This window comes from Polyergus mexicanus, unplaced genomic scaffold (assembly GCF_030449975.1).
Source record: "Polyergus mexicanus isolate NDT 795.1 unplaced genomic scaffold, iyPolMexi1.0 SCAF_6, whole genome shotgun sequence".
NCBI classification, from domain to species: Eukaryota; Metazoa; Arthropoda; class Insecta; order Hymenoptera; family Formicidae; genus Polyergus; species Polyergus mexicanus.
In genome coordinates, this window is record NW_027223326.1 from 11,290,183 (window position 1) to 11,317,048 (window position 26,866).

The 26,866-nt window shown below is 38.6% G+C and overlaps 4 protein-coding genes across 14 annotated transcripts in view; 2 read left to right on the forward strand and 2 right to left on the reverse strand.

Moving 5' to 3' along the window:
* Nucleotides 1-26,866, reverse strand: part of LOC138933961 (forkhead box protein J3) — a 71,579-nt gene that overhangs the window by 554 nt on the left and 44,159 nt on the right. The gene's annotated exons all lie outside the window — the stretch shown is intronic.
* Nucleotides 1,051-5,279, forward strand: Rrp6 (exosome component Rrp6). 2 transcript variants are annotated; one of them, XM_070297333.1, is made up of 6 exons: nt 1,051-1,391; nt 1,535-1,780; nt 1,862-3,382; nt 3,561-4,081; nt 4,163-4,322; nt 5,162-5,279. In XM_070297333.1, the coding sequence occupies exons 1-6, from the start codon at nt 1,335-1,337 to the stop codon at nt 5,198-5,200; spliced, it is 2,544 nt and encodes an 847-aa protein (XP_070153434.1). In that variant the 5' UTR covers nt 1,051-1,334; the 3' UTR covers nt 5,201-5,279. The 2 variants fall into 2 exon arrangements, with proteins under 2 accessions (XP_070153434.1, XP_070153432.1); XM_070297331.1 differs by lacking the exon at nt 5,162-5,279 and adding an exon at nt 4,402-4,816 and having other exon boundaries at nt 1,052-1,391.
* On the forward strand, nt 5,196-9,553 carry LOC138933987 (phospholipase A1). The gene is given in 7 exon segments (XM_070297334.1): nt 5,196-5,808; nt 5,885-5,988; nt 6,261-6,568; nt 6,720-6,815; nt 6,898-7,143; nt 7,208-7,270; nt 7,273-9,553. Coding segments are annotated over 7 exon segments (1,398 nt in total). The 5' UTR covers nt 5,196-5,277; the 3' UTR covers nt 7,323-9,553.
* On the reverse strand, nt 7,314-26,850 carry Nost (Nostrin). 6 transcript variants are annotated; one of them, XM_070297329.1, is made up of 10 exons: nt 26,643-26,850; nt 22,200-24,219; nt 20,623-21,138; nt 11,091-11,179; nt 10,951-11,030; nt 10,380-10,504; nt 9,701-10,165; nt 9,126-9,455; nt 8,872-9,024; nt 7,314-8,715 (listed from the first exon to the last, which is right to left on the reverse strand). In XM_070297329.1, exons 2-10 carry the CDS (start codon nt 23,262-23,264, stop codon nt 8,284-8,286), a joined length of 3,255 nt encoding a protein of 1,084 aa, XP_070153430.1. In that variant the 5' UTR covers nt 23,265-24,219; nt 26,643-26,850; the 3' UTR covers nt 7,314-8,283. The 6 variants fall into 6 exon arrangements, with proteins under 6 accessions (XP_070153430.1, XP_070153429.1, XP_070153428.1 ...); XM_070297328.1 differs by having other exon boundaries at nt 26,623-26,850; XM_070297327.1 differs by having other exon boundaries at nt 25,365-26,850.

The window sequence follows — 26,866 nt, forward strand, 5'->3', positions numbered from 1 at the left end:
GACCAGTACATCGATAACGACGATGCATCGTCGCCGGTGATGGTCGATGGTACTAATACGTCGCGTGCTCCGCCAATCAAAACGCTCGATCCGAGCATAGACAATAGCAGACGAGATGAGTAGACTCTTCGTGAAAACGAGTTTCATGAAAAGCACGCTTGATACTTATAAATAATTGATTTAATAACGCATTAATCATCTTGTCTATTATTTTTTATGGTCCACGCTGAACTGCATTGACATATACCCTAAAGCCTGTATTACACTACGGGTTGCGGGCTCGATTGCGGTCGGGGTTACCGTTGTCAGTTGCGGATTAACCAATCAGCCGGCAAGCTGCTTTGCTCCGATTGGTCAATCCGCAGCTATCAATCGTAACCCCAACCGAACCCACAACCCGTAGTGTAATAAGGCCTTTAAAACATATATAAACGGAAGAGGAATGCCTTTGTTTCCCGATAGAAAAACATATGGGAAGGAAGTGGGAAAGAAAATCATAGGTGCCTCTCTCTTGTGAGTAACTGCTCAAAAGTGCGCATGCACGGTTTACCGGTTTGGCCCAATGAAAAATAAGGTTAGATTAGTCACATGTGTGTGTATACAAAAATATGTATGCTATAGACACAATGATTGATGTGTAGTTACTTACAAGAGAGAGGCAACTACGATTTTCATTCTCACTTCCTCGACACTTTTCAGCCTTATTCCCCTTCCATTTATATATGTTCTAAGGTTGACAGCATAGAAAGAGACAAGACGATATGTGGGTAGTAGCGGCTCATAAAGCTATGGGGCCATGAAGCATCTCACAATTGTATACATCTTTGTCTAACCCATTTGGTTTGGCCAATAAACAGGCAGACATTATATTACTAATTATTTGTAACATATATAATATTATCACTTTTATATGCTATGTTCATATACGTTACATACTTATAAATAGCAATAAGGTTAAAAATGTTCCCAACTTGTAAGAATACAGTACTGTTCCCCTTCTCCTTAGACAAAATTCAACCAATGAAACGAGAATAGAATGAGAGATCCGTGCTCATACATCTACTTCTCTTTTTCTAAGTCGCTCAATACGAAAGAAGAAAGAACAAAGAAATCTTGCCGCATGCTTCGTGCTGCTCCGTGCTCCGTCCAGTACTAAGGTGCACTGAATCTAACCTGAGAAACCTGAGAAACAAGATAAGCGGAAACGATAAACAGAGTAGAACAAAGGAATTAAATATCTCAGTCGCATCGAGTATTATTGTAATTTACTCATATTCAAATCCAAGGGCAAAAGACACTGAAACAAACTTTTACGTTTACGTTACGATTCCAAAATGGAATCTATACATCCTGATGAAAAGCTTAACGAAACTTTTGACGATCGTATTCAGGTATGTTTACTCGTTCGATATTAGCACACTTACCAAAATGATCGTTTATATAAGTATATCTTACACACATACACATACATATATACTTTTTATAATTTTATATCAAGTTATTTATGTATATGAAATTATGCGATGTATTTCAGGAAGCCTATGATGCAATAAGAAATGGAATCAAAGCTGCTAATAATTTGCCTGCTGGAGACAACTTCAACTATTATGTTTGCTTTCCAAGTTTTAATGAGGCCAGGAATAAAGATTTAAAGAGGATATTGGCTACAATGCAGATGATAATAAAAACAGCAGGAGGTTCCAGCAATATTGAAAGCGCAGATGTTGATGATAAGTTCGACCTTTTACAAGAGACAAATGATCATCTGCTTGACCAAGCTGTGAGCATTGCAAACTTACATGTCAATTTCTGTTTTGTTATATGGTAAACTAAGTTTTTCAATTAATTTTTTTTACTATAGAATATATTAATGGATGAAGAGAGTGGTATTCTACGAAATCCTCAAGTTGAGTTGGTTGTATCACAAATGCCAAAACCGATAATGAATGGTAGTTGGAACATGAGCACTAAACGTACTAACGAAGGCTCAGACAGTTCCGAGAAGATACGATTACTGGGTGGGAAAAATATACAGAGACCACAATTAATGTTTAAGGATAAGATCGACAATAATAGCTCGAAGCCATGGATGCCTCGAATCAAGGAGAAACCTAATATGAGGGAACCATTGGCTCTTTATGTCATAGAAGGCGAACGCGGCGAAGTCTATAATCATCCTTACGAATTTGAGTTGGATAATTTTAATTTGCCCGAATGCCAATTGAAGAAGAGCGTACCTGTACAATACAAGTCATTGGAAAGTACCGAATTCAAATTGATCGAGAAACCGTCTGACATCGAGATTCTCCTGAAGGATCTGAAAAGTCAGAAAGAGATAGCTATAGATTTGGAACATCACTCTTATAGAACATTTCAAGGCATAACTTGCCTGATGCAAATATCAACAGTGAATACCGATTACTTGATCGATACCTTGGCTCTGCGATCAGAATTACATCAACTCAATGAAATTTTTACAAAACCTACAATCTTGAAGATCTTTCATGGTGCTGACATGGACATTATGTGGCTTCAAAGAGACTTGTCGCTATATATAGTGAACATGTTTGACACTCATCAAGCTGCGAAACAGCTTAAATTGCCCTATCTTAGTTTGGCCTATTTGTTAAATAACTATTGTGGCATAAATCCCAATAAACACTTTCAATTGGCCGATTGGCGTATGAGACCTTTACCGGCAGAATTAATAAAGTATGCTAGGGAGGATACACATTATCTACTTCACATAAAAGACATGTTGAAGAATGAATTGATCGAGATGGCTAATGGCAAGAGTAATATCCTGAAGGCCGTGTACGACCGATGTACCGATCTTTGCAAACAAACGTATGTGAAACCGATCTGGACAGAAGAGAGTTGCATGAACATGTACAGGAAAAGTCAGAAATCGTTTAATAACAAGCAAATGTACGCATTGCTCGAGTTGCACAAGTGGCGAGATATCACAGCGAGAGAGGAAGATGACAGTATCGGCTATGTGTTGCCAAATCACATGTTGCTCAATATAGCCGAGACATTGCCGCGCGAAATGCAGGGCATTCTAGCATGTTGCAATCCAATACCACCGTTAGTGCGGCAAAACGTACTGAAACTCCACAAGATAGTGTTGAAGGCCAGAGAGCAGCCTCTTGTAATGTCCGTTCCAGAACAAGATATTCGGCAGAGATCGACGCAACAAACTCACGCGGTAGATTCCGGGATGTCATTGTATACGCCACATGATATACCGAGTGATACTGAAGCAAGAGCAAATTTACCCTGTCTTCTGGATAAAAATAACTTGTCACAACAATCGAAGACGAATCAGCATCAAACGGTGAAACACAGTATCACACTATTTGATACACTAATTACATCGGAGGTAAACAATAGTAATTAATTAGATTACAATATATCTCTTTATAGTTTTATGAAATATAAGTTTTATATTTATAAAATATTTTAATAATATATTGAAGATATAGAAAGTATATACATTTATAAGTTATATATAAATATTTTCATTAAAATAACGCAAAGTTACATTTTTCTTAATTCAGGACGAAGAAACAAAAGATAGCAATGGCAAGAAAAAGGCCATATTTATAAGTCCATATATGAGATATAAGTGTGTGATACCAATGATAGTGCATCATGAAACAAAAGAACGAGAGAAACAGCAAAAGGAAAACGAAAAAAAAGAAAAAATGTGTTCGACTGTGAATGTCGAAGAGCAACACATAGATGAGACTGAGCTTAATGAGAGTAAAAGTAGAGTTTATGAACACTTCAAACAAATATGTCAAACTACGAATAAGGAAATTGCAGTCTTACCCAAGAAGAAGAAGAAAAAGAAGTCATGTAAGCAATTAACCTTAGGTCAAATGCATGGCAGAAAAAGAAAGAGGGAATCTGATATTAAAAATGAAATTCAAGTGAAGAGAAATAATGACTTTTCTACACCGACACCGCCTTTGGATATCAAAGTTATGCATATATCTAAAAAAATAAAACGGGAAATACAAGAAACAAGCGAAGAAAGAAAAGCTCAGGATAATACTGAAATAATTACATCGATAAGGTAAAATTCAGTTCTATTTAGAGAAAGTATACTATATGTAATACATTCGAAGTGCTAATTATTTTTCTAATCTGGCGACAGGGCTAGGAAAAAAAATGAAAAGAAAGCAAATCAACAAATGTTGAAGACACAGGGTATGTTACCGTCGGAGAAATTCGATTATAAAGCAGTAGACTTCAGCAGTTTCCAAGGTGGCAGTACAGGAAGTAGTACAAGTCAGACACAATTCCAGCAACCTAGGGTAAGTAAATATATACTATTTTATTTTTTTATAAATAGGTATTAATATTTAAAATGTACTCAATGTGGAAATCTTTCAGCAAAAGAAAAAGGATAAATGGAAAAATATAAAGAAACAGAAATTTAATATATAAATTGTGTTTTTAAACACAGCTTTCCTTTTGATGTTTCATCAAATTATTTTTGAAAAGAAGAGAATACTGAGACGATGATAGGAAGATTTTCAAATATCACTTTTTAAGATTATATGCTAAAAATTAATATTGTTCGTTAATGTTGACAAATTTTTGATAAAATTTTGTCACATTTTCTAAAACATTAAAGATAAACTCGGAAATGAGATTCTGGAATCTGGATTCTGAAAGTATAAAAAAATGTTCATTCTTCAACTTTTTTTGTAATATACAGATACAGTATATCTGTAGAAAGCATCTGTAAATATGAATGTTACGCATTTTATGCAAATAAACTTTACTAAAAATTCCATATGTATAATGTGATTATGTCCTTATAACCACATCTATACTAGAAATATTTTGCACAATTACTTTTGATTAATAAAATGAAGAGAGAAAGAGAGAGAGAGAGTAGATTTGAACCAGTATTTTTCGCATTACAATAAAGAAAAATATTATTACTTGATAAATATTAAGATTCCTAGTGATCATGCGTTTATTCTACGAAGGAATTAAAAAATATAATGGATAAAACATCTTTTAATTCCACTTGATATGATATTTTCAGTATTACCAAGATTATCTAGTCCTGAGATTAACTGTTTATATCTGTCTAGTTGAACTCTGTTATTAGATAAGCCAATTCTCTCGCTTCTCTTTATAGGGCTATCTAAGCAGTTATGCCTTCTTATGTAATAAATGATGATTCTATTCTTGATGAATCTATTGATTGGTCAAAAGGCTACATAAATATATCAGTCAAGTATGCGCTAGTGTGTGATGATGATGTCCATCGTTCTTGTGTTTGCCGTTCTGTGGCAATATTTTAACATCAGGGAGTGTTCTTGCCTATGGCAATTGCATGCAACGAATATAACTCGGCCATTTCAGGATGCATTAAACAGAACGATACATGTTGCGGAAGGAGTTGCTGTACCTCTCTTTAACAAGACTACCCTAATGAATTTCACATACACCGTTCATGTAGAAATCAACTCTAGCGAGCTGGAATCCGATGGAAATTCGTCGCGAGTTGCACAAGTGGACTGCTTCGGGTTGGGAAAGACAGTCGCAAAGACTCTAGAGAGTTTCTTCAGGAGCAAACCTAACGGCAGTTATGCATTGGACGTGCGATTTTTTCTCTCCTCCAGAAGGCAACCGCGTCGTGTGGAAGTGGTATTAGGCGAGCAGTTCGGATTGGAATGGACGGATTTCAGGATAGAACGTAGAACGTTAATAATAGTACACGGTTTCCTATCGCACGGCAATGAGACATGGATCAGCGATATGGAAAGGGCGCTACTCCAATGGGTAAGGATCCAACGGTTGCATTTTGTCTCTTTTTCGGATAGAGTCATTCATTTTTTCATAAAATTATGTGACACAGGGTGACGTTAACGTGGTAGTCGTAGATTGGAGCGCTGGCAGTAATACATGGAATTATTATAAGGCGGCGGTCAACACCAGAATAGTGGGATATCAGATATCAAAGTGTGTAACTTTGGCCAAGTAACAGGTCAAAGTTCGAAAGACGTTTAAAGTTTTGGAAAGATTCGACAAATATCTTGATAATTCGTTAATTAATATCTTAAATTGATTCTTGATAAAAAAAAGGAACTGAAAAATTCTTTGGATATATCTACAATAATCCTTTCGATGACTTTTCAAAACGATATACTTCAAATGACTTTCGTGCGAACGACCATGTTGCCCGGGTCAGAGCAATCTCTATTTGCTTTTTAACATGGTCTATTCACCTAAAGATTTATAGAGCACGTGACGAACGCTACAATCAACAACCAAGGATCGGACACGAGTAATTGGGGCCCCTTACATATAATAGGGCACAGTCTCGGAGCTCACATCTGCGGAATGGCCGCGAAGGAATTGAAAAAGCGACGGAGCAGTTGGACGGTGCGGAGGATCACCGGTCTGGACCCGGCGCAGCCGTGCTTCCGCAACGCCGACCCATCCGTTCATTTGCATAAAAATGACGCTCCGTTCGTCGATGTGATACATACAAACGGCAAATTACTCACAAGTCTAGGTCTCGGCTTACCCGAGGTTATAGGTAGCACATTATATAAAAGAAGAAATATAGCTCTTATCGCGCATTTTCTCCTTTTTTAATGAATTCTTTGAGCAATTTTTGGAATTGTACTTCTTGAAAATTCTTTCAATTCTCATTCATATAATTCTTCTCTCAACCGATTCGTATATAGGTCATATTGATTTTTATCCCAACGGTGGTAAAACACAACCTGGCTGCGCGAGGACGGAGCCATCATATTTCGATTACTTGCCGATCTCTACAACCGGTTAGTACTGAAAGTGAAACGCCTTATTTAGCTGATCTAAGATCTAAAGAATGGGAAGTAAAGTTTTTTATCGCACTTTCAGCGATACAAAAAGCGATATGTAGCCACGGTCGTTCCTACGTTTACCTTACGGAATCTTTAGCATCTGCCGCTACGCGCAATTGCAGTTTCTGGGCACATCATTGGGACCTGACGTATAGGCATCTCTCACAAATAATCGCCGAACCATGTGACGCTAATGTCTGCACGGAGATGGGTATTAGAGCAGAGATGTACAATCACCGCGGAACCTTTTTTGTAGCTACCGCTAGCACTCATCCGTTTTGCGGTAAATATTATTTCTTGCGTCAAATAATACAATTCGTATCTCGTGTGACATTATCTTGTTATAGCCAACAGTACTGATATTACTGAGGAGGTAAAGAGGCAATTGCGACAGGATCATTTTGGTGAGATAATGAATTGAGTGACAATATATCAATAGACAACTTAGGTATCTGTAAATAAATGCGTTGTTAGCATATACTGTATCGCGCATACGGTACATTTAAATAGTTTCTTATATCTAGATATTTACAATTGAATGCGTTTGCATGATACAAATACTATATACAATTTTCTTTACTCTCTCTCTCTCTCTCTCTCTCTCTCTCTCTCTCTCTCTCTCTCTCTCTCTCACGTCTTACATTGTTTCGACGTTCACTGTTCCAAACGCTTATTATTCTCGTATGTGCATATTCAAATTCTTAATAAATTACAAAAAAACACCTGAATAATCTTAATTCTTAAAATGAGATGCGGTACACACATATACAACGTGCTGGAAAAGTGATGTTTTCTAAAGACTTGGAAATATATCGATAGCTTTGAAGAATAAAATTATACAGAGAGTACAAAATAAGTGATCATAATCACTATGGCAGATATAAATATGCCAGCTATTTGTATCAACTTCATATTAGTGAGATATAGCTTCAATTTTTAATATTTTTTAATTAAATCTTCAAAAATGCACCATTGATTTCTAACAATAGATAGGATGCGCGATGAATTATAAAGTGCAATGTGAGATTTAATGAAAGATCGATCTCTTCTTGAGAACGATATAAATAAACGAGCACCAATTATATAATGTAATAAAAATGATAAATACATCATATACGCAAATAGTAGCAATTAAAATATTTCCACTAATAGGCGGACGCATTCCGTCTCAAACATGGTGGTAACTGCTATTTGATATTAATTCTTATGTTTGTCGTTGTTATTGTATGAGCTTACAATCGAAGTATGCTCGATTTCTACACGTAAAAAGTAATTGTCGCGTGTAATGCTCTATATTGGCACATTATAACACTCGTACCTAGTTCTGCAAAACCGGATGGAAGATTCAAGTAAGAGGACTCGCGTGGAACTTGTGAACGTTAACACCGAAATGATTATTCGAAGATACGATAATTCTTTCGCATTAATGTATGACTTGCACGTAAGTGGCCGGAAATATGCCGGTGCGACCTCTACATTCGCCTATCCACCAGCCGTCCGCCTGTTTCTGATGGACGGTTATCAAGTCACCCGGATTGAGACTGAGTTCGTCGTTTAAATTCGCCGAATACTGATAGATTGCTCGGCATTGCTCCGCATGTTCAGTCTTGGCCGTCGTCACCACTTCCGCACCATCGACCGTTTCCTGATTGTTGTTGTCCTCTGAGTGACTGCTAAATTCGTCGAAATCACTGAAGTCGTCTTCGTCCGGCGGATTCTCGGAATTGCCGTCGCCAGCTGTCCGATCAACCCAATCGCGCGTCTGATCGGCGTCCTGATCCTTCGTCAGATGTATTTCGAGCTCGTCATCATCGTCTTGAATCTCAAAGGATTCATTCTTTGCCCAAGAAGGAACCTGCAAGGAATGTGGACAACCATCGTGATTTGTTTCGCGTTCTTTTATTAAGCGTAATTTTAATATTTAATTATTAAAATAAAATTCAGCATTAAATGACCACACTTTCACTCTCTGCGAACTTTATTTTTATTCTGATATACGCGACTTGTTTACCTTAAGAACACTTTGCTGCAAACCCTGTTTGTCTCTCGAAACTAGGATATGATCCGACAAGGGATGTTTGGATCGTTTGCTGCCTTCTACTTCCGCGAGCGTACCACCAACCTTATATCTGGCGGCTTCCAAGTACAACAACATGGAACGCATCTGCGACAAGATGCAAAAATTAATTCACGCATCTGTATAGCTAGTACGAAATAATTCCAAATTCCAACTTTTAAATTCGTAGTTGACGTGGGAAAACTTACATGATGTAGCTTATCTGTCACGTTTTGCGCGCTCTCATCCGCCGCGAAGGCCGGTGTTTTGATGAAGGCCCGATGTAACGTTTCTAAACCTTCTCTACCCCGCCTCTCCCTCTCTAGATCTTGCCTAATCAGGTGCAGCACCCTCACCAGCGCTTGCTTCCGTCGCTCGCGGTTCATCGCCAGCGTGACGTGTTCTGCGTAAAAGTCTGGCAGCAACTGTTCTGCGTTCGTTACGTCGTTACTGTCCATTCGACGTACGAGATTCTTCAGAACTTCAAGATCTTGCGATACATTGCAGCTACGCACGGGCGTTAGCAAGCGATCGACGCTCTGAAAATAAAGCGTTACATATATCCAGCTCATTCCGAAAATCATCTTAAATTTCCTAGAAATCATGTGTGAAACGAAATATTTGAAAGGTTCTCGTTTTTAAAAAATAAGAATATATAAATAAAAATATATATTTTTATGCGCTAAATATATGTATTTTATTTTATCCTTATCTAGATAATTTTAAGATTATCTGAACACAACACAGTCAACCTCCATTTCGCCCTTATTCCCTCATGCATTACCTGCTGCAGTCGCGGCGCAAACGCTTGCAAATGCGTCAAGTACACATTGGCGAAGTCCTTTAGGGCGCTCAGTCGCTCTTCCTCAAGCAACTCCATCTGCTTCGCGCCTTTTCTTACTGTGTTCTCGTACTCCAGTCTGGCTCTCTCGGCCCTCACGCTCACCGTATAAAATTCCGTGTCTGCGCGACGCGACGAGTCTTCAGCTTTACGCCGTCTGGTCTCCAGCTTATTCACTTCTTTCTCCGTCATTTGATGATTCGACAATTTATTGTTACTCTGCTGGCTCTGACTGATGGTCTGCAACCGCGCCAGGTCCTGCAGCCTCTCGTTCTCTCGCGCGCTCGCGAAACTCTGTTTCTTACTTTTTGCCGCAATCCCGCGCCATTCCTGGAGCGACTTGGACGCTTTGTCCACTGAATTCTCGATGGTCTTCCTCGATCGGCCTTGCGTCTCCGCTACACCCACCTGTGCACAAGATACGTGTCATCCTCTCATTTTTCATTTTATAATGGAAAGATCTTATAATTCAATCTATTATTCCATTCATTTAATTTTTAATATTGTTTTTATGGATATGATCCCAACGTTATTACGTAAGCACGATCGCGCGTACGTAGTGACGCCAGTCTTTCCCTCCTTTTGCGACACGACGCGTAATAATTATCTTGGAGAGACTTACTCTAAGCGGTTTGGCGAGCTGCTCGCTCAGCGCGATGCCCCATAGCCGATGGGCTTCCGCAGCAGCCTCCATCTCCTCGCCGACACACCTCCATGCCTCGTTCACGCCTCCATTGCTATTACCACCTGCATTACGAAAGACGCGCAATCCATTTATTAGACATGATCTTATTTTCTCTCTTTCGCGTGCCGCCCATCTCGCAATATTGATATCATCGATATCTTTGAAGCGCTCTCGATGAAATAATGGCGCAACCAAGAAAAAAAAAACCTGTTTTCATGGCAGAGTTTTTTCTTATAAATAAAGATAATAATAAGTTCTCACTTTTCTTTCACTAGAAATATTCATAAATTGTATTAATAAATTTTTAACGATATTTAAGATAAAATAAAAAAATTTGCAACGCGTGTCAGTAAATTTATGAAATTCTAGTTAAAAAAAAATCTCGCATCTAAACCTGAATATTTTTCCAGTATTATAATTTTATTATCATTATTACTACGTGTAATTATCAATCAATTATCAATGAAATAGATGCGAAATTAACGTAAAACTGACGGATGACAATTACCTTGATCCTTGGCGCAGGCCTTTGTCAACTTGTTGCTAAGCTTACTGAGTCCCTTCGCATAAGTAGCTTCCAATTCGGCTCTGAAAATATACATATGTTTGCATTTTTTTCATGGAAGAATCAGGTAAAAAACCGAATACCTTTCGTGAAGAATCGACGCCAATTCTTTGCAGAAGTCGCCTCCTTGTTTGATGTATCTTCGCACATCCTCGAAACCTCCCTGTCCTCCCTGCACATAACGAGAAAAAGTTAAAAATGTTGCACAACGACGAAATAACAATAAGCGATTGAAGTTTATATTTTATAGTGTACTTGAAAAAAAAAAAACTTTAAAGCGCCTTCTCGTAGATTTTTAAACGTTCAGATAATATCGTGAAAGAAAACTGTTGTCCCATTTCATCTACAAGTGACAAAAATACAGTTCATTCGATTCTACGCTTGAATACCCTTTGCCTGAGAGGAGACACGCATAAGTTAGCGGTAACCACGCATCGTGGCCCATCAGATACAACATTGCTAACGCATCGTACCGAATTATAAGATGATTTCTTACCTGCGAATCACATTTCCAATTACTTACTATGTTTTACTTAAGCTTATGTAGAAATATAAATCGATGCTTAAATTTTTACGTCAGAAGAATAGAATTTTATAACAAGTGAATTCCGCGAGAGAAATGTGAAAAAAATAAAAAATATGCAACTAAAAATTTAACATTAAAATAAAATCTTTGAAAGCTCTTTTTCTAAGAGATTGATCAACGTAACATTAATTTTGTCGATTAAAAAATATATATAAAATTATTGTAAAATTAAAAGTAACCTAACGCAAGGTGTTTTATTATATTTCGCCGCTTATAATCGTGCCTGCTTATATTTTTTTCTCCCTGTAGCACGTAAAGTGTTTTTACTCATCCAATCGTTTGCCTTTCATTACTGTTACGCGTTGGTTTAGCTTTCTTGTATATTTATTGCACGATATTATCGCAAACGTTACTTACAAACGGTACTAATCTTTTGTTTACAAAGTACACAGGTTATATAAAAGCGAATTGTGCGAAAAATATTATAGATTTATGTAATATAAAAATTGCGAACAGAGCATTTTTATCTCTTTATTAAGCCATGTAAAAAAGATTGAAAAGACAACGCGTTTTGTCCTCACAAAATAAAATTCAAATAAATACATTAATATATTTTATTTTAAAGAAAGAGACATTTTTTATTTCAAATAAATAACAAGAAATCAACATTACGTTGATTAATATTTTTGAATGACTATGAGATTATATAAATGAATATTGATATTTTAAATTTTAAAATTATTGAGTTTTATTTTAATGTTTTATACTTCCTGAAAAAAAGAAGATGAACGTTTTGACAGAAACACTTATTCGAGAAATTTTCAGATTTTAAACGGCAAGAGTGGATCGGACGGACTAATCTTTTTTTGCAGCCATTGCGTGTCTTTTTCTGATCCCACGAACATGCGTGAAAGTCGGATATCACGTATCCATGAAATTACTAATTAGACACGACAATGTTAAAGACGGCGAACCGGTTCGTTGAGTAAAGCCGCAAAATTTTGAGATAGAAGTCACGTCAAGCGAGAAAGAACGTCGTAAAAGACTATTCCATCTCAAATATAAACAAGCATTTATTTATTATTTTTTCGCATCTATGTGTTACTGGATCCTTTTGTATTTTAATGCTAACTTCGATTCGATCGCGTTGCCCGGATACTGGGGAAAGGGAGCTCTCCCTCTCGCCGAGAAGGCCTCGTCCCGGAAGCTATCGAGGAACGATAAAATCGCAAAACATCAGTTATAATGGAAAAGGTTTTTGTTCACGCGCGATAAACACGTTCCCGCGGCTATCGGATATCGTCTTTCTTTTCGTTTGATGTGCAAGCAAAGGTGACTGGTGTTCGATCCTGAATTAAAGCTTGATCATAACCCGAGGTGATCGGTGAAAGTAAGCATTAAACTTGATGGGCCTCGAGGGAAGTTAAAGTGCCAATTAGCTCGGACATATATGTGTATAGGCGATAAACTCTGATATGATACGCGAAATATATCTGTAGAATTGTAGCGAGAGAAAATGGAATAGTTTAGTATAAATTTTAGTCTTCGGATCCAACAAATAATGTTGAAGCTGTATTAACTATATAGTCCTGCAAAAACTTATTAAATTCAAAATATAATTATATACAATATATATATACTGGGTGGCCCATTTCAATCCATCCATCTCATTATTCTGTACATACAAGTATTACGGTAAGATTATCAAAAACTAAATATTTTACGAGATATTTTATTTTTTATATCAAAATATGTCAGATTAAAATATAAAATAACTCAAAAAGTACATAATAAAAAGATATTTTATTATAGTGCTTTGGAAAGCTCTCGGTGTCAGCTACAAGAATACTAAATAAAAAATGGGGGTTTCTATTTAAGATTTTAAAGTTGACCTTCACATGACCTTCAAATGATTTTCCAAGGTCAAATCATTGTCACCATCTTATGGCCCCCTTGAAGCCACACAACTTTTGTTTGAAACATTTTTCTCTTCCGGGCTTGGTTTTTGAGATATTCGACTGGATGGATTAAAATGAGCCACCCAGTATATATGATTCATGATAATAAATCAAAGGATATTTTTGAAACGTGAAAAATAAGAGGCGAGCATATATTGATATCTAAACGAGTTTTGGAATATAGTGTTTCGCTATAATTTTATTACGCATAATAGGCCACACAATTTTTCGTTTTCACGTAGATATTTCTCCGAGTGGGAAAAGGAGCAGATTACATCGAACTCGACATTTGATCATCGTGCGTAATATCGTATTATGTAATATCGGAATGTAGTGGCTGTGCAAGACGAGATATTTTACATTTCCGTCTCGCGCGCGTCAAGTTACATAAGAATCGATCGAAGTCGCAAGAATGGGGGAATCGAGAATAAAATTCAAATTTCTATATTACGACACTCCCTGAACTTTGAAGTGTTGCGTGCAACGCAATCGATACCATGCCTACGCATCTCTCTCGACGCACTTCGTGCTTGCGGACAGTACGATAACTGGAAACCACGTGTGCCTTCAAGCATCGTAATCTAGACCTTTAAACTATTTTTATCATCAATAAAAAAGCCTGTATATATGGACGACAATTTTTTGTATTTTATCTCACAGCATTCTTTTATTCTATCATTTAATAAATTTAATTTAGAAATTATCGTGAAAGATCGAAAACATCTTGAAATATGAAAGCGATCAACATTCAACGCTTTGCAAGCGTAAAATAAATAATTTTTTCAATCCGAGATAAATATATTGACCTGCACTGAAAAATATCTTCAATGTATAAAATGTTACGGTAAATGATTCCTTCTTTGTAGCACATTTAATCATTCATTAAGATTCACTGATCAATCGGTATCAATTTCGCAAATATTTGTATGCGAATTTCTTCCGCAAATTTTCTTATCGTTGGAATGTCGTTATCTAAAAGAAATTCCAAGAAACGTCTGTCCCGTCGATTCTCGATAAAAAGATGCATCTCTAAAAATGTTTACACAATTGTGCGATTGATCGATTTTAGAATATCCAAGCAAGTTCGTAAGATCCAAAAAAAAAAAAAAAAAAAAAAGCTCAAAATGTCTAACAAATATCCCTGATAAATAACAATATTTCGCGTTCGCTGACATAAATTACGCATACGATCATTTAAGTATGAATCTCGCGAGTTGTCTCTGTGCATTTTTCTCGCAATCGGAACGAGGGAAAAGTCGCGTATCGCGAATATTGTTGCACGGACTCAATCTGACAGGTTTGATTTCGAATTATACGGGTGGTTTGTTTCGCAAAACTCGAAGGCTCTTATCACGACTGCTTTCTCTCTCTCTAATACGTATACATGTACGTGTGTTGTGCGTGTATGTTAATTTATTTATTTTATTTTTTTTCCATTTATCGATAGGATACACGATATTCATAGAACGTTCGATTTTATTGAATACATTTTTGCTATCAATGACTCTGGACGATATTGGGAATCGAGAGAATTGCCAACAAGATTTCAATCTGATAACTCATGTTTGATAAATAAGGGCGAGACACCTTCGAAGATAATTCTCTCCATGAATCGTAATAGTTATCTTTTTATCTCCGCGCGAAAAGAAAGCTTTTTATATGTAGAATGAATCATTTTATTCTGTAAACATTCGTAATTTTCACTGTAATTATTAAATATTATCAATTTCGACGAACACTTTTATTAACATTACTCATCATACGCGCTGTGCGTGTTTAAAGTCGTCCGATAAACATTTAGCAAGCTTTTCATTTGTTAATAAAGATTACAAAAGTTATCCGGGTTAAATAGACTTTTGAGAAACGTCATGCTAGAATTTATATAGCCATTCATTATTTAAAAAAATATCGAATAATCGATGCAGGGCGTGTCAAGCGTAGTGGACATGGTCTATTTGTAACGCGAATGACAGAGCAACTTTCTACGGATTCGGTCTAAATTTTACCGAAAGTCGACTCTGTCAACATTTCGCGACGACGATTAACGTAATCGCGATTGCATCTGCATAAAAAAAAAAAAAATGCACACGATATATCTCAATTAAATGATATAGCTATCGAGATATCCGCAATTGAAAGAGATCTCGACTTCTGGATCAGTTTTATCGAGCTTGTCCTGAGCTGTAATAATTCGCTGTGAAAAATCGTTTTGCCACCGTACCTGATAAAACGGAACGCGTTTTAATATTAATTAAAATAAATTTATGCGCGCGCGAGATATTTATGTATATTCGAGATACGGGGCGAAAGCTTGTGATCGAATTGACTGGCAATCGAATTAATAAAATGTTACGGAAATAGAGGTAAAATTCTTCTATTTAACGATTAGAGACGCAGGAAAAAAAAAAGATAAATCTAATCTAATCTCGACAGCCTTCGTTATAACGTAACATCGTACTTGGTATGACAGTAGTAATTAAATGCGTAATCGATGCCTGCTCGTACGGCAGATTCGCCTTTCAATTATGCTATATCAAGCGGACAATCTTCGCTCACTTATATATTAATATTTAATATATAATCTCGCGTAAAATACACTCCATGTGAATCATATAAAAATAAATATAACTTTGCGTGTTACATTTTATGCTGCTTATATAGAAAGCGAGTAAAGAAGGCATTTTTCTCTGTTCATCATCCTGGATAAGAAGTGCGAAATAAAAATAAAAATTCACCTTGATTGAGGTTTCTCGCGTTGCCAATGATCCTTTTTAATCCGAACGCATAAATACGCCGTTAGGGCGAAAAAATTATCTCGAATATTTCGCGAGTAATAAGTCAATGATTATTATCAATTCACACGGGACTCGAAAGGTTAATCGCGAATACGCCTATTCACAGTGCGTCGATGACGGCAAACGGGTGTGCGCTTGCAACAGGTGGTTTATTGCCATTCGCTTCAATGGAACAGGTGCGCCGTCAGTCAGCCAACGACCAGTCGATGACCATCGAATCTATTACAGAGCGTGAATCCGCACAAGGCGATCTAGTATTGTCTCGAAATATTAATCGATCCATATTTAAATTAATTACAATATATTGTGTGGCTGTATAAAAGGACTTCGCTTTTTATTGTAACTCGTATAAATATTTTTTCATTTATACATGTCTATCTTATTTTGAATGCGCCGAGATACACATGCCAGCCGCTCGTTTTGACGCGTATGCGTCGACCGTTCAAATGCAGATGAGTGCGAATTTCCCGAATGGGACTTCCCTTTTATCTTTCGCCGTATCGGCAAGAGTTCATTTATATTTATCGCTAAACAAAGAAGCTTTCATCGCCACGACGAGCGGTTTCTTTGTCTTCTGCAAAAGACATATTATGGCTCATCAAAAATTGCATGCTAATTTAATATCCAAAATAACGTATGACGATACTCATGTATCAATTCTTTTAATTCAGAGTAATTATATTAGCAAAATTTGAGAGTGTGTTTCAGAAATATTTAATTAACGACGGAAAAGAATTAAATTTTTCTCAAAATAGTTTGATATCTAGAAATAAAATCCCTGCCAAAGAGACGTTCTATATGTTTATTTATGATAAACAATGCGCGCATAATATATAACGCGTTTCTAATAGATGGAAAATTTAGAGAAAATAAGTAGAAAAACGAGTTAAATCTAACCATACGATCACGCTTCTGATGTATCGAAAATATATTCCTAAATTGGCAATTATATCTCTTTCATCGTCCTCGTGTATCTTCTTATAAACGTGCGAACACAAGAGCGATTATATCGTAACTCTTTTACAAGAGCGAGATCGGTATGAATAACGACGAGCGTACATGCGTTCCGAGAGACTTTTTCGCAAACCGCACACCGTCGGAATATTTAAACGAATCTCGCTATTCTCTCTCTCCTTTCCCTTTTACCGGCAATACATACTACTTCCTCCATGTTTAGTCTTCTCGCGGAGAAATCGCGGAGGTCGCGAAGACAAACGCCCGCCTGTCTTTCATTCGCCGCTGTTTAATGCACACGCGGCACTTTCCATCGCGCTTAATTTCGCACGCGTTGGCAAAATATACCTGAATAGAAATTTTCTTTCTTTTTCTTCCTCGTTTTTGTTCGCGTCGCTCGTTCCCTCTCGTTTTTCTATCGAAGGCGTTGTGTCAACTATTGGGAAATTGCACAGATAAGAATGCATTTTACGATGACGATTATAGCAGCGGTAATTTTTTACGACAATTTCTACGAAATTAAAACCCTCTAATATACGTGAATCGTAAGAAGAGCGAAGCTTGTCATAAGAAATATACCAAATATATCGGGCGACAATTAACGATCGTATGACAGTATAATTGTCACACGTCAATCGAGTGCGTTGGCAATAAAATTGCCAATAAATATAAGCGTGTCTCTCTAATTTTTCTATTCCGCTCTCGACAAAACCGGCACACGATTCCGATGTTTCACGTCCTTGACGAATTCATACATCACGTATGGGGAAAAAAAAAAAAAAAAAGATTAACGACGGAGAAACTCGCGATGACCCTCATGCTACGCTATCGAGGCATCTGCGGTCGAATGCAACTGCAGTCAAGGTGCAGAGCGCAATCTTTTCCATTCTCCAGGGTCTCTAAGCACGCTTTGTACGTGCACAATTACGAGAGACACACACGTAGAAGGCGGTCAAGCGTCACGTATATATATATCTATACATGTGTCGGTGTGTGTGTGTGTGTGTGTGTGAGCGAAACAAAGTCGACTATTTTCTCCGCACAACTTTCCCACACTTTCCATGCTTTGCTTCTGCTCCGCGTGTCTGACTTGGCGCCATTTCTCCGGGACAGCCGATAAATCTCTCGATCGGACGAGCGGTCTCTCTTGTAAAATTTCGACTCGGGGAAAGTGGACGCAAACTGGGAAACGGACGAGTGATATATCTTTGCTGCCATTCGTGTATCAATTATACATTTGTAACTTATTAATTAAAGATCGCGAAATTTTCGAAGCACTCTTTCTCTCCGTATCTTTGAAGATTCATATATCTCTGTTAGGTTTTTTTTTTTCTCCAGAATTACATGTAAAGTTCTCCAAAAAAAATAGAATATAGAATCTATCGACAATAATTTCAATTAATTTTTCATTAAATTCACTTAATAGTCTTTTCTTTTTCGTGTCAAACTTTTATCAGTGCAAATTTTGAAAGATCCAAAGTACGAAATACATATGATAATATTCGTCGAAGAAATTTCAAATTTCCAAGAATAATCAGCGGCGATCGGTATCTTAGAAAAAAAATCTTTAATGCCTAGATTCACATTCGAACATGACATAATGTGTGACCTTTGATAAATTGACAAAAAGCATTCTAAACCCGCCAGAATATGCTGTAATAGTGAAAGCGATTACCAGCGTAAAAAATGTCATCGAGCGAAGAAAAGCGCACGGGAATTTAGTTTCCAACTACACGGATGTCGCTTATTTATCGCGCGCGCATCTCGTAAAGTCTCGTCGAAATGGCTACCCGCTTTGTGTCCGCTGTAAAATATCCGTGGAAACACGGTAATTTTGTGTAGACAGCCAATAAGGAGCGCGTTGCGCAAATAGTGACGATAAAAATCCACACGCAGAAAATTTTTTTGATAAAATGTTTCTAAGATATTCCGAACGGATAATAGACGCTTTAATATTAATAAAAACTAAAAAATTTATAAAATTACGATACATATGAAGATCAATGTCACGAATCTCTTAATCGAGGAGAGATGTATTTTCTTATAAAATTTGCAAAATAGTGTTATAAAATAAATAAAAGAAAAATAATTATATCTGATAGCGCATTATCAGAAATGATTAAACATTTTTAAGTTTCTATTCTACCTACAGTTTACGCTAGATAAATAGTTATAATTTTTGCGTATTTTTCTTGTTCAGAATTTAAGAATGAATTGAGATTAGAGGAAATGCGCGGAATGGATATGCAGCGGCATAAAACGTTATTCAATAATATTGATGGGTGAGTCACGAATTCTCGAGCGTCGTATTTCAATCAAGTGTCGGATTCATTGTTTGTATTAGACGAACTGCATTTGATTCGCGCAAATAATCGAGATATACATGGAAATTTTTCAAGAAACAAAAAAATGATCGCGTGTATGATTTTTACCTTTTTACTACAGCTTTTCAATCATCTGTGTCGCAAAGATTGTTCTCAACCTTTATTAAAGTCCCTCGAGCGATCCCTTTTATGATCTTATACGACACGGTTTTTAATGATCTTCATGTTAACGTAAATGAACTGTAAAGCTCGTTCGGCTTCATTCATTACGAGATTACAAGTGCGACTTTCAAATAACTCCCATATGTGGACTACTTAACAAGAATAATCGCGAAATAGAATACTTAATTAACGATGCGGCAAGAGATTCAAAGGGCAATGCCGCGAAGAAGATATATTAAAAATAAACTTTAAACATGCTGTAAATAAATATCAAAAATCTTTCTATCGAATATACAAGTGACATTAATAATATATATATATATATATATATATATATATATATATATATATATATTAAAATATATTTAATTATTATAATTATTATAATAATTATAATAATTATAATTATAATTATAATAATATAATATATTATATATTAATAAAATATTGTATAATTAAAATATATAAAATAATTTTTATATACATATTAATGTTTTTTTATATTTAACAGAAATTTTTGAAATATATATAGTATATAATTTTCATCCAATTTTCATGATATTTCTCACGTACTCTTCTGCTATGAAAAAGTACGAATAAATAGCTTGTTCCACTATTACTGATTTTAACTGTTGTTAGGATTATTCAAATTATAATGACGTTCGGGTACAATCGAGAAAAATTCGCTTTACGGTTCTATTCGAACTACAATTTATACACCGACTACGCCCTTTATTCCCACTCATTCTCGTGTTTTCTCTTTTTATCTAACTTTAGGAACGCGCATCACGTTCGATTGTAATGCCAATGCTGAGTGTGCGACAACTGCGCAAACACGTCAGTCAGCATGCAACAGGAGAAAAGAAATAACAAGACTTTGAGAGAGCGCAAAGTACCTCCTCGATCTCGTAGGTCTGCAGCAGATGAGTAGAGGCCATTAACCCTCTGATTGACCCGAGCATTCTCCTCTTAATCAGGCCACCTTTCCCACCGTGATCCCTCGACGTCTCACAGCCGACTTCCGCCGGCGCCATCGTCGTCGACGTTGTCGATGACATTCTCGTCTCATCCTTCTCCACGTCCGAGCACAGCTTGTCCGTACTGAACGACACCGTTGACGACACCGGCTGCAATCTTGTCCTACTGTTCTCCAAGATGTCGTCCGAGCTCACCGTCTTCCTCTTCAAATTACCGCGCAACGTTCGAGAACCGTTCGTTTTTTCCGAGTCGGGCGATGCCGACGTCGGTCTTTCCACATCGTCGGGAACATTCGCCTCCTCCGATACCGACGACAGACCGAATTCTTCCACCCTGGTGATCGAACCGGTCTCCTGGGTACGAGCTCGCGTCAGATCGTAGAAGCCGCGCTGCTTGTTCTTGGACGTCCGCGCAAAAGTGGCATCGCCTCGCACCTTGATGCGAAAATAAATTTACCCGATAAAAGATCGATTAAAAAAAAAAAAAAAAGTTGGAGAAGCTCGAGCGAGAAGATTCTTCGTACGCGTCTTAATCGCGGCTATTATACAGTTCGACAAAAGAAATGACTACTATCTCAAACGATATGATTCTAGCAGTTTTGAAAATTTTAAGATTAAAGTTGTATGAAAAAAGCCGTTTCGTATAAATTCTTTATGTAAATTAATGATTAAAGAATTCGATAAAATAATTCTGATGCAATAGAATATCTGTGTGAAACTGAAATTCCGCGGAACAAAATCTATTACAAGAAATAGGTTTCTCTCGATTTCTTTAAAGCGATATTGATCGAACTGCTTGCAACTTTGCGTTTTCTTCGCTTTTCATAAATCGAGGAATCGGAAATCTTGATATTCGAAAACCGTATTATGTTATATAGCCCAACGTTAGCATTCTATTACGACCAATTGTAGGATTCTCGGACGACGAAGCAGCGAATCAGGGTGAAAGCGGAATAAATCCGTAATTTGCGAGGGTCCGCTTCATACGTCGAATCGTATACTTAACTCCTCTACAAATTATAAACTCATCCCGCTCATATATCGAGTCCCTCATATATGTAATACATACATTCCCGAGACAATGTCATAAACATTAGTTAAAATTGACCGATTTAAGCAAACGAATTTAATTAATTTAACGACGTCGATTATAAATTTTTGTCTACTTTCTTGATAATTTCTCTCGGTGCCCAGTTTCTCTATTCCAATGCAACACGCACAGCATAAGAATATCCTTTCGATGCATGATTTTAATTTTCATTCTACGCATGTGCTCGATCAAACAAACGTCAAGTAATAGGAAAGCAGAGAAAGCGCTAAATATGGAGATACTAAGAATACAGAAACTACGTTAAAAGCTGCATATATAATATTGTCGCCGAGAATCGAGCGAATCTCAATTTTTTTTCAAAATCTTTTATATCTCCGTCTATATTTGAACTAATGTTTATTAATCGCGTGTCGATTTCGCGTCTTCCTTTCTTTTTCGGCGCTACCTCGGGACTGAGAGCGCCGACCGCCTGCATCCTCGCGTGCCTGTTGACGATGTCGCCGATCTTGGTCCTCTCTTCTCGCAGCCAGCTGCGCATCCTGCCCCAGGCTTTGCCTAATCGCCGCTTCTTCAGCTTCATCCGCCTGCTGCGATCGGAACCGCCGCTCATCGAGCCCCCCTCGTTCGGGCATTCGGGATCCGAGTACGATCCCGACATCGACGCTATCCCGGCGTCGTAACCATCGCTGTCGGACGCACCGTAGCTTCTTCGGCCGGATTTGAGGGACCTGGTGGAACGTTTCGTCTGATCGCCTCGTCGTTTCTTCTTGTCAAGAGAAACGTTTGATAGCGTCATCGTCGCCTCCCCCTCTTGCGACTCGTTCAAGGGCGTGTCCTTTGTCGGCCTCGGCACGTCGTAAAGAATCGTCGGCGACGAGGATTCGACATTCGTTTCGTTATCGTCAGATTGTTCCAAGGAGACTCGACTCGGGACAGCGATCTTAGGAAGATCGTAAAGTTGATTCTCTGCCAAGTCCTTGGTCCGATCGCTCGTGTCGACCTCCAGAATGACGATCTCGTCTCCATCCTCGTGAAATTTTTCGTCGACGCGCAGAAAGCTAAAGCTGATCGTCGGTACTCCATCGGCATCTGTCTCTACCATTGTGGTGGCATTTAGTTCCACCGTGGTACTATGCCTCTTCCTATTTCTATTTATATCGTTCAGGACTACCTCCTTGTTCTGATACAACGCTTCGTTGAACGATAAAGGTCTTCCGACTATCGTCGTATTTTTCTCCGAAGATCCGAGAACGTTCGCATCCCTCTCGAAGGAGCCAGCCTCCATATTCTTATCGACGGATCCAATTTCTGTCTCCTTCTCGCGGAACTTTTTACTCTCCTCGTTTTCGATGACGTCGCGTCCCTCCTCGTGGAACTCGCGACAATGCACGATGATCGGCGCCGGGACGTCGTACCACGTCGCCGTCGCAATTCCCACAGAGCCGTTCCTCAAGATCGAGCTCTTCGTCGGCGATCTTAGGGCTGTCAAAACGTGCCTCACCTCGTTCATCTCCGATGTATAGAACGAAGAGAGTCCTCTTCTCGGGACGTTCGATGCAATCGATACTCCTCGAGTCTCTTTTCTTCGCCCCTTGTCTTTCTGTTTCTTCAGCTAGATCCCGTTGCGTGAAACGCTATTAAGTCGCGATCGAATCGCCACGAAAGCAACGGTGTAGCAAAACGTGTCTCGAAAACGCACGCCACTATTATCGCGCGCGGGAGGAACGTTGTTTAGTGGCGATGCCCATATATTTTCCTATCCTACTTTCTCGAGTGAAGGAAAGAACTTTTGATTTTCCATGTTAATTTTCTTCATATACGAAATAACGGTGATGTTGAAATCGAGCGACATACTCGCATTCGATGCGAGTAATTAACGCGCGTCACACTCTTATCGGAGAATTCGTCGCGACGTTTCACTTCTTCTTTTACGACAGAACCTTTCTTCGTCCTATATGTGACAGAGTATATTTTCCGACCGCCTCTTCATATTTTTGCGTCACGCGAAATATATTGTCACTTGTCGACAAAATTTTACATCACGTATCCTCGGCACATCTCTTTCATTTTCGCGAAATCGCATTCGTTTATAATCGAGATATCATCCTAAATCTTATTATTAAATTTCGCTTATAGTAAAGAATATCGCAGAGTCCGTATCTTACGTTTCACGATCTCTTGCGACGAGGACGCTATAAACTTGCCTCATCACGCGTATTATCACTTATTATCACTCGGCGAGAATGACAGTGCGATACCTCGAAATTCTTACGTCCCACATATATTTCACAGCAAGGCCGCGAGAAATTTCGCGAAACGCGAATCACGCTACCCTACGATATCTCCCGTCTCGGACTTTCGTCTATTCCTGCACGCGATAGATCCTCTAAACATCGGCGGGGGAAAGAGCCTCGATGGAACATCGTTCCACGATCAACTCCAAGACACTGGTATGACGCGAAAGTCTGAAAAGGAGCAACACGCAATAACGACAATGACGTTTCTGTTGCGCGGAGGGGAAGGGAGGGGTGGGGAGGGGAGGGCAATCGTGCGGAACCGATATATACGAGATAAGGAGAGAGCGACGTCGAGTAAATTCACCGTCGATATATACGTGTCGCGATTCGCCTTATTTTACGACTCGTCGGCTTAACTAACGCTCACGTGCCACGGAAGCGCAACGGCGTCGCGAACGATGGAATCCTGGTGAATCTCGGGGACGGGGAATGGGGGGTGGGGGGGGGGGATTCGATAAGCACGCGTGCGAACGACGTTTCGTTCGAGCGCGACGACAGCCCGGCTATTATGTAATTACGAGGCGTCCCGCGTTCCACGTTTCGTACGAGATGAGGATAGCGCGATCTACGTCTCTCCTTCCTCCTTGCAGTTTTTCGCGCTCTCGTCGCGCATCACGCGCGACCGCTCGACGTCACGTCGCGCACTGGATAGTCGCGTCAGGCCACGGACGACGACGAAGTCTCCTTCGACGATGATCGGCCAGTTTCGCGTTAGCGAGCAAAAAACGGCCGCTGCGTCGACGCGAGACGACGACGACGACGACGGCGACGCGAATTCGCGAAGTTAAATTCGCTGCGCGCTTTCGTGCGAAATTCCATGTAGCGTGCGTCAAACGTCAAACGCGCAAAACGTCAAACACGCGCGTTTCTAAAAGGAACAAATATCCATTTCGAAAGACGAGGAAAAAAGGAAACGCTATCCCTCCCTTCCCTACCCCCCCCCCCCTCCTCCTCCTCTCCTCCTCGAAAATACGATTAATCGATATAATTTTATTTTAAAATCCGTAAGAATATATTGAGTAAATCGTAAATGTGAGTAACGGAGCACCGAAAGCTATAGCGCACTAATCCCGCTAAACAATAACCTTCAGTAAGTATAAAGATAGTAACGAAGAAATATATACATATATACGCGTATGCGCGCGCGATATCGATGCCACGTTCCTATAAGAAAGAATAATATTAGGTATTCAACGTCGAGTGTCGAGACCCCAAACGCGTTTACGGTTTTTTAAGGATAATCCCTGAGACGAGTGCGATAACGATCGACTAATTTTCGCACGATCATATCACGTGTTATTCGATCAACACACGTCCGAAATCTTTGGCTTCTATGCACGTCCGCGATCGGACGTGTGACGCGACGACTGCCGCCTGGAAGTCCGCATTATACAATCGCGACCAACAATTATGTTATATACCGTGTGTGTACCCGGTATTGCGCAATCGCGCGCCGGCGTATTCGCGCTTCTTTTTACAACGGCACAAACCAACGCTTCGCGATTTATTCCGAAGAATAGTCGATCCAATCTCGAATTAGCCGAGAAATCGCCCTCCTCACCCCTCCTTCCTACAACGCGACATCATTACGTCTCGGGGAGCGATCGTCTAAAGGGATCGCGCTTCCGTAGTTAATAAAGGCATTGTAATTTCAATCAAAATGCCATTAAATCGACTGATAAAATCGAGCCTAACTCTATAAAATTCATGTCTCTAAGAATCCCTTATTCTTATTGACGTTTTGTGAAATATCCGCAATAATGTGTCACGTTTATAAAATAATCATTAAAGAAAAAAAAAAAAGGGAGGGGGAGGAAAATTTATATATCTTTCGTTTGAAAATTCCTGCACGACGATGGATGCTTTGCATTCCATTCTATAAAGGTGTAAAAATCGAGGCCAAGCCGGGGCATTCTCGCTGTTGCTCGAATAAGCAACGCGGTTGTCACGAAAATAGAAACTCCAACGGACCAACGCTAATTCCTCGCGAAGAGTCGTCTTTTTATTTTTTTTTATTTTTTTAAATCTCTAAATAGCCGCAGGACTCTAACCAAATTCTCTGCTGCTTCATACGCAGCGCTATAAATAATGAGATATACGATAATACTTTTTTATATATGCACAATAGAAAAATATTTCGCATTAGAGGAGAGTTAAATGCAGTATATACAAAAATGTAATAAAAATATAGCATTAGAAATAAACAATATAAGGCAAAGTGCTATATAAAATTATAAAACGCATAAAAAACTTCCACCATATCTCCCAAACAACTTAAATTCAATTATAGCGCATTTTTTATATAGATCGATCGCGATTTTCATCAGTTTTACCTTCGCGTACATGAAATGTCAAGGTTTGTCGCTACGATTCAGTGTCCTCGAAAGAGAGAGAGAGAGAGAGAGGGGGGGAGGGAGAGAAAGAGAGAGAGATTGAAATCCATCTGGTGTCACGATACTACGAGAATAATAGATATATCAGAAAAGCCACACGCGTATGTATCAGCTTTGCTGTTATTCGCAAAAAATTTCAAATTTCGTTCCCCGTCAATTTTTCACCCCCTTCTCACACATGATAACATATCCTCCCACCGATTTTTCCTGAACTCCTCTCGATCGTCGTCGCGCATCGGAATCGCGGTCGGGATCTTCCGTCGAGAGCTCGCGTCGTTATACGACACTACAACAATAGTGACTGAAAATACACGGCAGATGCGCACGGGATATACACGGGCTCGTAGATAGCGTACACCACGTACGCGCCTAAAACGCGCGTACGCGAACGTAACGATGCACCGAAGTCAACTGCGGCGCGC

Coding starts and splice junctions, on each gene's coding strand:
- Rrp6 (XM_070297331.1), top strand. CDS start 1,335: ATGGAATCTATACATCCTGATGAAAAGCTTAACGAAACTTTTGACGAT. Junction 1,781..1,861: donor ATCATCTGCTTGACCAAGCT/GTGAGCATTGCA, acceptor TTTTTACTATAG/AATATATTAATGGATGAAGA. Junction 4,082..4,162: donor GAAATAATTACATCGATAAG/GTAAAATTCAGT, acceptor ATCTGGCGACAG/GGCTAGGAAAAAAAATGAAA.
- Nost (XM_070297329.1), bottom strand. CDS start 23,264: ATGAACGAGGTGAGGCACGTTTTGACAGCCCTAAGATCGCCGACGAAG. Junction 11,180..20,622: donor AGACCTACGAGATCGAGGAG/GTACTTTGCGCT, acceptor CGTTATGTGCAG/GGAGGACAGGGAGGTTTCGA. Junction 9,025..9,125: donor TGACAGATAAGCTACATCAT/GTAAGTTTTCCC, acceptor ATCTTGTCGCAG/ATGCGTTCCATGTTGTTGTA.